The 13,272-nt window shown below is 40.9% G+C and overlaps 1 protein-coding gene across 2 annotated transcripts in view; it reads right to left on the bottom strand.

Annotated features, from left to right (window-relative positions):
- Positions 1–12,286, bottom strand: part of LOC149239663 (heme oxygenase 1, chloroplastic-like) — a 122,042-nt gene extending 109,756 nt beyond the window's left edge. The window contains exon 1 of one of the 2 annotated variants that reach the window (XM_089373472.1): positions 11,409–12,286. In XM_089373472.1, the coding sequence (XP_089229598.1) occupies positions 11,409–11,853 (445 nt within the window). In that variant the 5' untranslated portion in view covers positions 11,854–12,286. Of the gene's footprint in view, positions 1–11,351 lie in introns of both variants that reach the window. The other variant, XM_089373471.1, reaches the window with a different exon arrangement.
- Positions 12,287–13,272: the final 986 nt, after the last annotated feature.

Here is a 13,272-nt window from a genome sequence, read left to right as displayed (position 1 = left end):
CAACAAGTGGTTTTTGTCCTGCATTGGGTTTCCACCTTATATCATGGTGTTCATGTGTGCTTCTTATGTGTGATGATATGTTCTGTTTTACTGCACCTGTTTATTGTTCATATGGTTAATGAAGTTCTGATGCACTGATTAAAGATGAAATGAAAAAGTTAGTGATTTGCTAATACTGATTCACCCCCCCCTTCTCAGTATTATTTCCAACACAAGGGACAACTAACATGCAACAACAAGCATGTTAAGGACAACAAGCATGCTAGGGACAACAAGCAATCAAGGTGCAGCCAACACATAGGTTAGGATGGCAACATGGTGCGGCAATGGCACATAATGCAGTACAGTGATGGGTACAGTCATGATTAATGAAGCGTGATGAGATGCAACATAGTGATGATGGGTGCAGCATGGTGCAGCGCGGTGAGGTGCAACATGATGACGAAATGCAGCACAACGATAGGTGAAGGAGTCACCTTGGAGAATTAGTTGAAGCAGCATGTCTTCAATTGATCTCATGTATCATCTTCTTAGAGATGATCTATGCTCTTATCTAGATAAGTCAAAGTGTTGACTTCTGTTGTAAACGTACTATCTCTCTCTCTCTGTTGAACTATTGAAGAACATATAAGAAGAATTGATCAAGGGTTTCCCCAAATTGGGGTTTGTCCCTGGCTAGCGCCACATCTTGTGTCCTCTTGTCTTGGCTTGTCTTCTGCGATTTATGTTTATGTTCTATATGCAGCTTACTTTAATGCTGATGTGATTGCTAATCTGGAAAAGATATGGAGCTAATCGTGAAAAGTGAAATAAATTGCTCTAAGCATAGAACATACCTAAATTAACATCCTCTGAAGCTGCATTCGAACAACTTACAATATGTGTTCACAGCAGTCTCCGCCAGTGACCATGCCCACTCCCAGCCCGGGAACTCCTGTCGGGCACAAATTGCATCTAAGATGTAGGCGGATGTGTACATCTCTGCTTGCATACCTCTGGGTGACTGTCGAGCCTTCGTTACCTATTCCTTCAGCTGATGAGCCAACATGCCGAACTAGTTACATGGTTTACCCTCTCTGGCTAGTTGGTCCAGCGCGATCACCCAACTCTGTGGGAAGTTTCTGTGCTTTCTTGGCCACATAGTCGACATGCAAATATGACCAAGTATTGATACGCCTTCCGCAATATCTTCGTCTTATAGATCTGGTTGGGTGTCATTCTGAATCTAGTCGACTCCTTTACCCAGTTCTTCAAAATATCTCTGCAGTTGGCATTTTTGTTGGGTAAGTTGAAAGGAGTCTCCACAACAATCACAGGTTTCGACATCTGATACATCTCATCATAATCCTGTGCCCAGAAGGTGGCAAGCTTCGTCTTGCTGACACTGCTCAAAGTCATCGTCTCGGGATCAGTGTGCGAGACGATCCAATGTATCATGTTCACGCATGGGAACGCGGGGTATTTGCATGCAATCCGGTACAAGTCGGACTTGTGAATGTTCACATACACCTAACGGTCTTCGAGGTCTTCCGCAAAAGTGTCTGCAAATGCTTCATTGACCTCTTGCCATTTCAACTTGATGTCCTTATCTAGAAATGGCTTGGTATCTTCATAGATTGGTAGACATGCGGACACCTACTCAACTATTGCTCTAGTTGCACTTCCGTCAATGTCCTTTGATCCTACTCTCTTGGAGGCCATTGGTCTTGTACTGCTAAGAGGATGAACACCTGAAAGATCTGGAGACAAAGCAACATGCATGGAAAGAAATCTGTCAGCGAAACCAAAGCAAATTCGGGAATGACATAACACATACCTGGGGAATGATAGGCAAAGATTGCGCAATTTCTTCTGGGAGGCTAGGTGACTAGCTGCCAGAACTGCGCAAAAGGCAGTCTAGGCTGTCTGGGAGGCAAGACTGGCTGTTGGATTTGCGCAATGCGCAATCTAGGCTGACTGTTGACTGTTGGGATTACGCAATGCGCAATTCCAACTGGCAATGACTGCAGGCTCAGGGACTGCATTGCGCAATTTTCTGGGTCAGCAGTCACTGTCCCTCAAAAATGCGCAAAACAGTCCTGGAGGACAGTGTCTGGGCAGAAATACGCATTTTTGTAGAGGAAGAGAGAGCCTTGCTTCTCTAGATTGCACAATGTTGTCTGGGTGAGGCAGAGTTCGGGCCAAGGTTGCCCAAACTCGCCGACGGGCAACTGAAAGCAAATCTGAAAGTGTATTCATGGCGACACTAAGTGAAAGCCAGAGTAATTGATTGTGCATGCAAACATCGAATGAAAGATTCAGTAAACAAATCAACATGCATGTGGGTGAAGCAAGTCGCCGAATCGGCGACCGTTCGTGCAAAACAGTTTCATGCATGCGACAACAATGAGATAGCAACGAAAACTGAAACGGTGCTAGTACAAGCTAGTATGCATGTAAACGATAGCAAGTGTTCAAAGAAATCAAGCAAACAACACTCACACAAGTGAAAACACAAAAAGCGACAAAAATGTTGAAAAGGACATGTTGAGACCACTTACCCGTGAATAGCTGAGCTGGATGTGTCGAAGAGTCCTGGATATGCTGTGGGATGTCAGATCTCCAAGATCAATGTGAAAGAATGAGCTCTGATGCGTCGAATAAATAAGTTTGAGCTCATGACACGCATGCCACAAATCTAGGAAAAAGCGACACTTGGAGGAAAGTTTCTAAAACGAACTTTGCATGTAACCTCTGACTGCTAAAAATAGCTCCCTGAATCATGGGATGCTTTTGCATGTTGCCTTTTGCTATTCCAGGAAAAAGCAAGCCATGCATGCAAGTCAAGTTTCCTTGGTCCCGAGTGGAACTGGTCAACCCAACTGCTCATGCATGAGGCTGCTCAACTGCTGGGAGAAAATGCGCATTTCTGGATGGGAGTTGGGTTGGCTGCCCAAGAGATTTGCGCAATTTTTGGGCAGAGCAGCTAACTGCTACCCAGGATTGCACAATTCCTGGGCTGAGCAAGCCTGCTAGGAAGGATTGCGCAGTTTTCTGGGTGAAGCATGACTAGTAGAACTGCGCAATTCTGGAGCCCAGCAGGCTGCCAGACAAAATTGCGCAATTTCTAGATGGAAGGTTGGTTGCCCTCCAGGATTGCGCAATTTCTTAGGGGATTTGCTCAGCCTGCAGATGGACCAAGTCTGTGTGAACAGCCTATGAGGGGAATGCATCAAGCTTTGATCAACAAGCTGCCTTTATGCCAAAAAAACATTGAAGCTTGTGTATTTGACGAAGCAAGACAAGGTGCTGTGAAAGGTTGGTAAGGAGGCTCCAAAACAAAGCTAAGGAAAAATTTTGGAGGGTGGTTGTAGCCGCTACAACACTTAGCTACACACTGGTAGAACCCCAACTCTTTAAATGGACCTTGTTCGTGAAAAGCAAGTCTAACACCTCTAGAAGTATTGTTCAGTCCTCAGTTCGTCTTGGTTTCACACTAACTTGATTGTAAGATGTAGCATATGCCAAGCTCTTGGTCGATTGACACACATTCCAAGCCAAGGCAACACAGTTGTTTCAATTGGGGTCGAGGGGTATATTGGTGCACAAGCAGTATAGTCATCAGAGTCTTAGTTTCATCTTTGGTGTTGCTCCGCTGCCAGCAGGCCTGGACAGTACTGCGGCGGAGTCACATAGGAACACAAGCATGGCTCCACTGCAAGCGAGCCTGGTCAGTACCCCAGTGGAGTTACGTGCATCACCTCTCTGCGCAGGAAGCCTTTCTCTTCTTTCGCCTTATTCATTTTGAATTTTGAATTTTTCACTTTTCATTTTTTCATAACTGTGCATAGCACTTATTCGTTTCAGAGATCGAAGAGGGATCCCGACTTATTGACGGCAGAAGAAGTTGTTCCAGCAGAGAAGTAGTTTATTATATCTCTGACGTGCCTGTTAAGGTTTTCCCCCTCACCTTACTCTAGTTGACTGAGCTGACAAGGGTTAACCCAAAAACAACCGACTAGAGTAGGTGACACTAGTTAGCGCGCAAGCGTTGTGTTTTCACCGAGGTTCACTTCGAACAGTACGTATTTTCCTTCGATGTATCATGGACTAAAAGTAACAAGATCTTCATACAGAGGCAGAATCACAGATAACCAGGAAGTGATAGTTGTACAAGGCCTCTTGTACTTTACCCAGCTTGTTTCAAAAGTCATACATGGTTTCATGCGAAACTAACCTACAAACGAAACAAGCAAACTAACCATATCTTTTATGCCATGGCTCAATGGGATTGATTTCCATATGAACTAGAGCTTGAGGAGATGGTGTTATGACTCTATATAAGCTTCCTTCACGAACTCCAATAACCCTAGCTTTATCAATACTTGAATATTTTCCCCAAACCAAAAACTTTCCATCAACAAAAGCAACTCTATCCCCTTTATCTTCTAAGCAAGAAATTGAAAGCAAATTCTTTTTCAAACCTAGAACATATAGAAGATTGTTGAGATGTAGCTTAGCTCCATTCTCCAGCTTCAAAGATGTTGATACCAGGTCTCTAACAACATAGCTTTTATTGTCTCCCAATTCCACTGCATGAGAAGATGGTTCCTTTGATAGAGTGTGAAGTTGTTTACTCTCTCCTATCATATGCCTTGATGCTACACTGTCAATAATCCATGCATTATCACCATTAAGTGAACCTGTAAGTGTAGCTAAGAACCCTTGACTTTTGACCTTGTTGAATAAATAGTAGAAGATCTTCTTGATCCAGCTTCCTGCACTATTGAATCCCATTCTCATATAACTTATCATATAGGGAGTAACCATTTCCTTCGAGCCAACAGAGTGATCTTCAATCTTTCTTAGCCTTAGCTCTAAAACCATGTTGAGAAATCAATGCTAGTAGAGTTAGGGTTAGATTTATGTTTCTTGATAATTACTTGTGAATTAAGTTGGTTTTTTTTACTTCTTTGTTATATTATCTTTCATCAAGCAATTACCAAATTATGTGTGTATGAAGATCACAAAAACACGAGACACAAGATGTAGGCACTCTGCCAAGGCAAAACCCCTATCTAGGGGAAGAACCAATCAAAATCTCTTCCTTCAATAGTTTTCTTGAGATAATCCACGACTCTTCAACCTAGACACATACCTCATCCAACCACCAAGTCAACCTCTCCTTCCAGCAACTTCGACCTAAATCTTTGACCTTGCAACAACAACACTTTGACCCAACAAATTCAGAATTTTGACCTTCCAATAGCGGAATCTTCGACCCAGCACTTCAGAGTTTCGACCCTTCTAGCAGTAAAACTTTGATCCAGCAACTGGCCTAGTAACTTCGCATATGAGGGAGAAAGAGATAGCAGCCCCAAAACCTTCGACCTTGATCCTTCCAGCACTTCTTCTTTTTTCTTGGAATTTCGCATTTTTTCTGCCTCCTTCACTTGGATATCGAACTTGTGAGATAGATAGCTCCAAATGAATTCGAACTACTTGTATATATAGGCTTTAGGTGAGGTCAAATTGACCAATTTGAGGCCGACATGGTGTGGAGGTGTCAAATACCTTATTTGACTCAATAATAAACTTTTTACATGATTCAAAAGCCCAAGAAGGGTCTCATAAAATGTACAATGACTCAATATAAATCCTAGTAGTCCACAATGGGGACTTTGACTAATAAAAGATGACCCAAGCATGAAACCCATGCTTTAATAAGTCATTGTAACAATAATAAAAAAAAAAAATTCATTCTTTTGATAAGTAGATTACATAATGACTCAAATACATTTATGAAGACCGAACCCAGTTACCTTCTTAACCATGTCAAAAATTGGAAATATCATTTCAGAGACCTTTTAGTGAGCATGAAGAAGAATTTATTCAATATGGTTGCATACTTGAGAAAAAACACATCGGCTCCTCTCTAAATCAACAAGATCAAATTATTGATAAAGACCTTGATGAGGAAGAGGATTATAAGCCAGAAAGCATGCCTTCTCAAGATGATATGGTCTCGAAATCCTCCAACTGTTGCAAGAAACAATGAATGAATATCAGAAATCCTGTCGAAAGTTGGTCGACGGATGTAAAGCCAAAGATCTCCATTCTTATTTTTGTAAGCAAGGAGCAAAGCTCTATGAGATGCAACAAGAATATAAAAATAATCCTACCCAAGCCCTTCTCCTTGAAATTTGTAGTCGGGATCTTCTAGTAGATACTTTGTGTGATATTATTCAAGAGAAGGAGAAGGAATAGGAGTTTCCCCTACTGGTCAATGAAGAAGATTCCTAGGAAATGTCAGATGTCAAAGATCATGAAGCTCAAATTAGCCAAGATGGTGAGGAATGTATGGATGATTTCTGGTCTGCAAGGTGGGGGATTGAATCTGATCATCAAGAAGAAGAAAATCTGGTAAATAGTGTGGATCAATATGAAGCTTCTTATGAAGTCCATCCTAAAAATTGGAAAGGTTTCTTCTTTATGTTTCAAGATGATGCTAGTCCTATCGAAGAAGATGTTTCCATCATTGAGCATGTTTCCAATAGCCATAGTGTGGAAGGGGTTGGGAAGGATTCTTTTTCTAGCCATGTCATTGACAAAGGGTTCATCTTCATGTTTGAGTGGTATTCCCCTTGTTATGTGGGCCCAAAAGTGGATGTTTGTGATAAAGTTCATTTCCCTAGCTTTGAGGAAGAGTTAGTTCATCATCTTAAAGGAGAGGAATTGTCGTTTTTCCCTAGGTATAATGATGGTTTCACGTCTTGGCTTTTTTCCAATAATCAAAATAGTATCATTCTAGATGTGTCTGAGCCATCTATCTCCTCACGCCATGAGGATGATATGCCTGACGTAGATCTTCATCAGAAGTTCATGAGCTTGGTTGTCGACATCTCCATCTTTTGGTTAGAAGAAAGGATCCAATGGTGCAAACTGCAATCCACTTTTCCCTCCTTATCCATGATTCCTAGCACTTGGCCTTTTTGTTTTCCCACCTCCCGCCCTCATGATCCTGCATATGTTGGTTCTTATCCTTGTTTCCCAATTTACCGCATGGGTGATTATAGGGGTGGGTGTTTCTATATTGACTTAACGATATGTTGGTTGCATTGGTTGTATGACTATACTTAGCATTTGCATATTGTAGCCATGAGTGTTAGAGTAGGATGCATTGCATACTAATTTTTGCACTAGAATTTAATATCATATTATGTTCTCATCCTAGATTAGGTGCATTTAGATTCTAGAATAGATTTTATTTCGTGTTTGATTTTATTAAACTAACAAAAGCATGGGAGATCAAAGTACACCTTTGATACATGTTGTCCCCATTTTCTTACCTGTGATGTGTAGGTAACAGGTTTGCCGTCCCAACAGATTGTTGGTGTTCTCATGACCTCCTCGTCCGAATACATGGTTTGTGCACTATACTGAGAACTCATGTCCCAATTGGAGCCAAATGTTACCCACCACCAATGAGTGACCCCTACAGGAGAAATGTTCTCCTATATTTGTCTTTAGCCAGCAGACCCTTGCAGCCACCTGATAGCTATGATGTGCTACCATTCTCCGCCACCTGAGCCAACTGTAATGTACCCTTGCTCATCTGTCATAATCGTATGTTTGAAGGTGGGCCATCCAACCCCAAAGGTATGATTTTTCATTATGTAATTGGGTGTTTATACTTGCTTTTATTGGGCACACCTAGGCATGGATTATTGGGCAACTTGGAAGAAGGAAGGGTTTCAACTGTACTCTTGTTCCCTTACTTCAACTGGGCAGTTAATCATGTATCTTAGTCCTGTGGGATCTCCTATATTGGTTATTAGCTTTAGGAGTGACACTACATGGGAAACCCTGATTTGGTTGTGTGGTCTCGGTTCCCGACACCATATATCTCACTCCCTTCCGCTCATTACAAGCCCTTTTCACATTTTCCCCATCTGGGTCCACAAGGTATTGGCCTTCCCTTGCCCTTGCCCACACCTTGGGTCGGGCCCAAAACGATGCCCTGGAGGTTGATGTAGCTAAAAAGAAAGATAAAAGCATAATATGGCCACATACAACAAGAAATGTACCACAAAATACAAAAGATGGTCAGTGCAATAAAATTTAGCACGTGGGCAAGAGCCAAACATGAGCTCTACCCCCTATCATTATGGCCATAACCTTGGTTCCTAGGGCCCCTATGAGTGCCCCTTGCATCATTAAGGAACCCATGAATGTCCCAACCACTGGTGGGCGATGAACTGCCTCACCTTAAGGGGGTAATCACTATTATATCCTACATGTCATGCTCTCATCCCTTGGAGCCCTCAGCAGTAAAATGAAGAAAAAACAATAAAAGACAGAAGGCAAATGAAGAAGGGTGGAAAAACAAAGGTCGAGGTAACTCATGTACCACGATTGCTCCCTCCTACATTCATATACCCAAAGTATGGGATTTCCTCATCATAGCTACCTTTGTACCATGGCATGTGGCTTAGAGCATTTCCTTTGTCCCCACTTTGTTCCATCATTATTTCACGTGACAACTGTCACTTGATGGGTGTACCTTGGACCTGTTATTCCCTTAAAGGTTGAAACCACCTAATAGGGTCCTTCACTAACCTCTCTAACTGAGGGAGGTAACACCAGTACATGTCTAAAGCCCCAAATTTGGAAGGGAAACCCACTATGAACTCTCCACTTCTGCCCTTGATTAGCAAGCTTATTTACTCAATTGCACTATTGGAAGGTGAGGAGATGCATTAGATCTTATACAGGATTGCAGGTGGGTTTTCATCTTGAACTTGGCCTCCCTATATGGGATCCAAGCCCTCCAGAGGATCACAATGGCATTTGTAGGGTGAGCATTGAGAGTCGTGGGCCTCCAACCATGCAAAGCATTGTGTAATGTCCCAAATGGGATGTTTTGCTAATTTTGCAGAAATCTAGCTGAATAAAAATTTCTCCATAAAATAATCATTCAATTAACAGAAGATTGTTGTGTAAAATATAGCAAGTAGACTACATGCAATTTAATAACACAATGAGCATAAATAATCTCAGCCTTCATGATAATAAATGACTAAAAGAGTGTACATGATGATATAGCTGAAATAGCTGAGATAGACAATCTAGCCTCAAAAATTGATCTGCTTTGATGTTGAAACATGCCCTCCCAAAACTGAACTGAAATCAATCATTGCATATGTGAATTCTGGTTGAATCCACCAAGGAGATGAGGTGGGTTTTCGTCCACTCTCACCAAGATCACCCGAGAGTTTCCGTCCTGGGGCTACCAAGGAAGTAGAGAACTGAGTTCTCAAACCTCTGCACAAAAAGAAAGCACAAATCCAAGATGTCCTCTAATGGCCTCCTCCTCCTCTTTTTATAGATCTGGTGGACCCCTCTAGAAGCTCCTATTTTATTATTATTTTAATCATTGAGCACATTTCCCTTAATTAAAATATTCTTTTTAATGTAGGAAAATGGTAAATTGGCCACCATGTCTCCTCAAGCCATCGAAAATCATTCTAGCCATTCCTTCCTGTAAATCTTCTCGTTCTGATTCCAACGAGCTATTACACTAAGGTGTTCTCACAAGTATTCCTCCCAAAATGCCACCTTAAGCGTAATTAATTGAGTCATGACAATTAATAACTCAATTTTTTGAAAGTTGTTGAAATGCAACGGAACGAAAGGCAAACTGTGCAGATGATGGAATATACCAAGTGAATGCCATTGGACCTCATAAAAACTCCTCAAAACCCCGCCAAAAGCCCCTGGGTCCGCCGATGATGCAAACTTGCTCCTGTGACCTGTCTGCCCCCAATTCTGAAGGTCCATCCTAACCATGCCACAAGGAACACCAGAAAAAGGAAAATTACACATTGATTGCCACACCATGGGCTTCTTCAGCACCACCATTTGCTTGCTCGTGCCGCAATTATTAAGAGATGATGATGCACTTGGACCACGTTGCTCAGTCGACTACACATTGCACCTGACACTTGGTAGTTGATCCAGGACCCAAATGAGGTTATGTCTTTTCTAGGGAAACATGGGAGTGCATGTGTCATCTTCTAGCCCTCATTGATGGAGCATCAACTTGATCTTGCCTTCTTTTCAAGGGGTTTTTCATGGAAAGTCTTATTAACTTCTCCCAAAGCTCACACTATTGTTGGAACGAATGAGCCACCTTACCTCACTCCAAGCCTATCATAGACATATCTATCACAAGTGAGGAATACTGGGACCCCTCTCGTGGGTGAAAATCTGAGAATAAAAGGGGACTTAGGCTGTGGTGATAGTGGCCCTTTGTCTGGGAGTCTTTTGTGCCCTCTAGCTTTTGCCTCTCTACAAGGCCTGCTAGTTTGTGCAGCAACAAGCTTAACTACATGTAATACCATGGGTCAACAATACCAAGTGCCCAAAACCATCACGGTTAACCACAATTTTTGACACAACCTCGATTCCACCATTGGGTCAAGTTTATCTAACAAGAACTACTCTCCCACCACTTGGTAAATTGTCCCATCACTTAGGAACTTAAGATTAATAATATGAATTTATGACTTAGGACTTATAAATATTTTAATATTTATTAGTTTAGCCCTTAGCCCCCTTTTCCTCTCGTGGAGTCCTATCCCTGCAGACTCTCGTGCCTAATTTGATCTGCAGTTGTGATGTACTTATTCAAATAAATGAGTGTGATTACAGTGTACAATGTTAGGCTCACCAGCCTTTCAGCATATAAGCTCACTAACCAATTATCACCTAGGCACTCCGGCCCAAAAACTATACTAGTTCACCTGCCTGTATATCATATGTACATATGCAATGACATCCTGGGGTCAAAACTGGGAGTATTACATGTACCCAGTGCAAGCCACCACAAAGGCAGAACAAAAAATGGTCTACTGACACTGTTAGTATGAAGGCACTGAGAGAAGTAGGTGCCCTTACAACCCCAGGGTGGGAAGTATCTCCAAATAATGTGGGAGAAAGCAAACCAAAAAATATTGGCATCACATCTCTAATGTCAAAAACAATAAAAAAGAAAAGTGCAGGTACCATAAAAGGGAAAAGAGCCGTTGGATGTTTTAAACACTTTGCACAGAGGTGTTTTCTCATCAGGATGTATATATGCTAGCTTACAGTAGTGCTGTAATCAAAATCACACCACTGGGAGGATGCAAAACCAAAATGGAGACCCGACAAAACTTGGCAGTAACTCTGCTTCTTCAAAAATCAAAAAACATAAACTTAAAACACAAATTCATGGAATTTCAATCTTTATAGATTTCAGAACAATCGCATTGAAACTCAAATAAAAGAAAATCAATTTAATGAGGAAACTTTAGTTCGAAGGTGCATACAGGACGAATGCGGAGCTCTGTCGATAATAGCCTCGAGAGTTTCATGGAGGAGCTTACTGTCAACCAAGAATTGAAGGTAGCATTTTATGGTGGGCTCCCAGGCGCCCGCAGTCTGAGATTGAGCATCATCATCAGGCTCCGCCTCCGCCTTCTCCTCCGCCTTCTCCTTCGCCTTCTCCCCTTGTTTTACAGTACGATTGGTGTGAAGTTTCATCGCCACGAATCTCATCTCCTCCACGAACCCCTTGTCTTCGCCCGGGTAAAACTTCTTCCGCCTTTTCCCGGTGGTAGACGCCCTCACCATCACATTTGCTGATTTTCTGTCAAATTCCACCCCAATGAACAGTGTTGACGTCATTGATGGAAAATTGTTCGATGGGCCATTTGGGTTTAGGCGGGTAACGGGTTTAGTGGCTCTACCCATTGCTCTCTGGCTAATGCCTTGCTTAACGAACTGTAAATTCTTTGGCAGCGTTTCAGATATTGAAAATGTCACAGCCATTTTCAAATATTTTTTGGGTCTATCTTCCTCTCCCTCTTAGCACAACACAATTTATTGCGAGGAAGTTGTTGCATTTATTGTATTAAACAGGATTTACACAGCAATTGTAAGGACCGTAATGAGAACGAAGTCGCCTCCGTCAACACCAGAAAAATGGAAGGAAAGGCATAAAACGCGGTACGAAAGCTCTCATGTTTACACGACTTTCGCAAGGCATGTCTCCAACAACAGAATGAAACTATGAGTCGTTTCCAGTATTTTCACGACCTTAATCACATGCAAAATTTATCTCTTCGGTAAAGAGCAAAAACGAAGTGCAGAATCGGCGGGCTCTTTTAATTCATGGAAACAAAATTTACAGTGTTTTGGCATCTGATTGACTCATTGCAAATCTCAACCATGAGTGTGCTTGATCCTGTAGTGTAGCCATCGATTGGCGTTCAAATTGAGATTATAAAAGTAAATTTGGTGAATGTTTTTATGAAAATTGATTTTTAATATATATATTTTTAACAATTTTATTGTTTGATTAAATTAGTATGGTTATATAAATTAAATTACAAGTGAATGTTAATAGGGTTATAAAATTGTGAATGTTTGATTAAATTAGTATGGTTGTTTAAATTAAATTTATGATAATTGTTAAGATATATTTTACATTGTTAAGATTGTAAAATAATAATAATAATAAAACTAAGAATGACTTTCAAAAATCATGAGAAATTAGTCATTTACCACTACTTTTTAAGGAAATGGTCATAGATGAATGACTTTCTTAACTTAGTTGAATCTCAAAAAATGATATCTAAAACCAAGAACTTAACTATTTTTTTATTAATTATAAATAAATAGCAAATTATAAGTAGAACATTTCTCCAATAGCCAAAATTGAGGATTTTAGTCAAAAAATAAAGGAAGTTTAAATAGTGACATACCCAATTTTCCATATTTCTTGATATACTAAAATTTCTAGCTTATAAGATAGTTTAAATTTCTAGCTTATAAGATAGTTACAAAAATAGCTAAAATGTTGTATGCAAAACCAAATAGCACTAACATAATTCAAAATAATATTGGTTGTGTTATATAGAATGAGACAACCATGTATCCAATAATTGCTAACCATTAGGAGCATGTTATGAAGAAGTGGACACTCCAATTGGATCCGCTAAGGTGCTTAGTGATGCTAGGCCTTTCTCGCGAGCAAAGATGGCCTCTATGTGAGCCAAATAGAGTGTTATTTTTTAGCATTTTGCTTGGAGATCATCTAACTGCAAAAGTATTTCTTGTTTTGCCTCATTTCTCTCAAGGAGGACTTTACCAGGAAGAGCTTTCATATGTCAGTACAACTCGATGGTGTATAAGTATTAATTATGTCTACCCCTAGTGTGGTTGGTATCCAACTCCCAATTGGCCACA

Source organism: Pinus tabuliformis, chromosome 8, assembly GCF_031772625.1.
Source record: "Pinus tabuliformis cultivar Carrire ecotype Pingquan chromosome 8, CPIR1, whole genome shotgun sequence".
NCBI lineage: Eukaryota > Viridiplantae > Streptophyta > Pinopsida > Pinales > Pinaceae > Pinus > Pinus tabuliformis.
The sequence above is the reverse complement of the archived record's forward strand: the minus strand, read 5'-3'. Positions and strand labels throughout refer to the sequence as shown.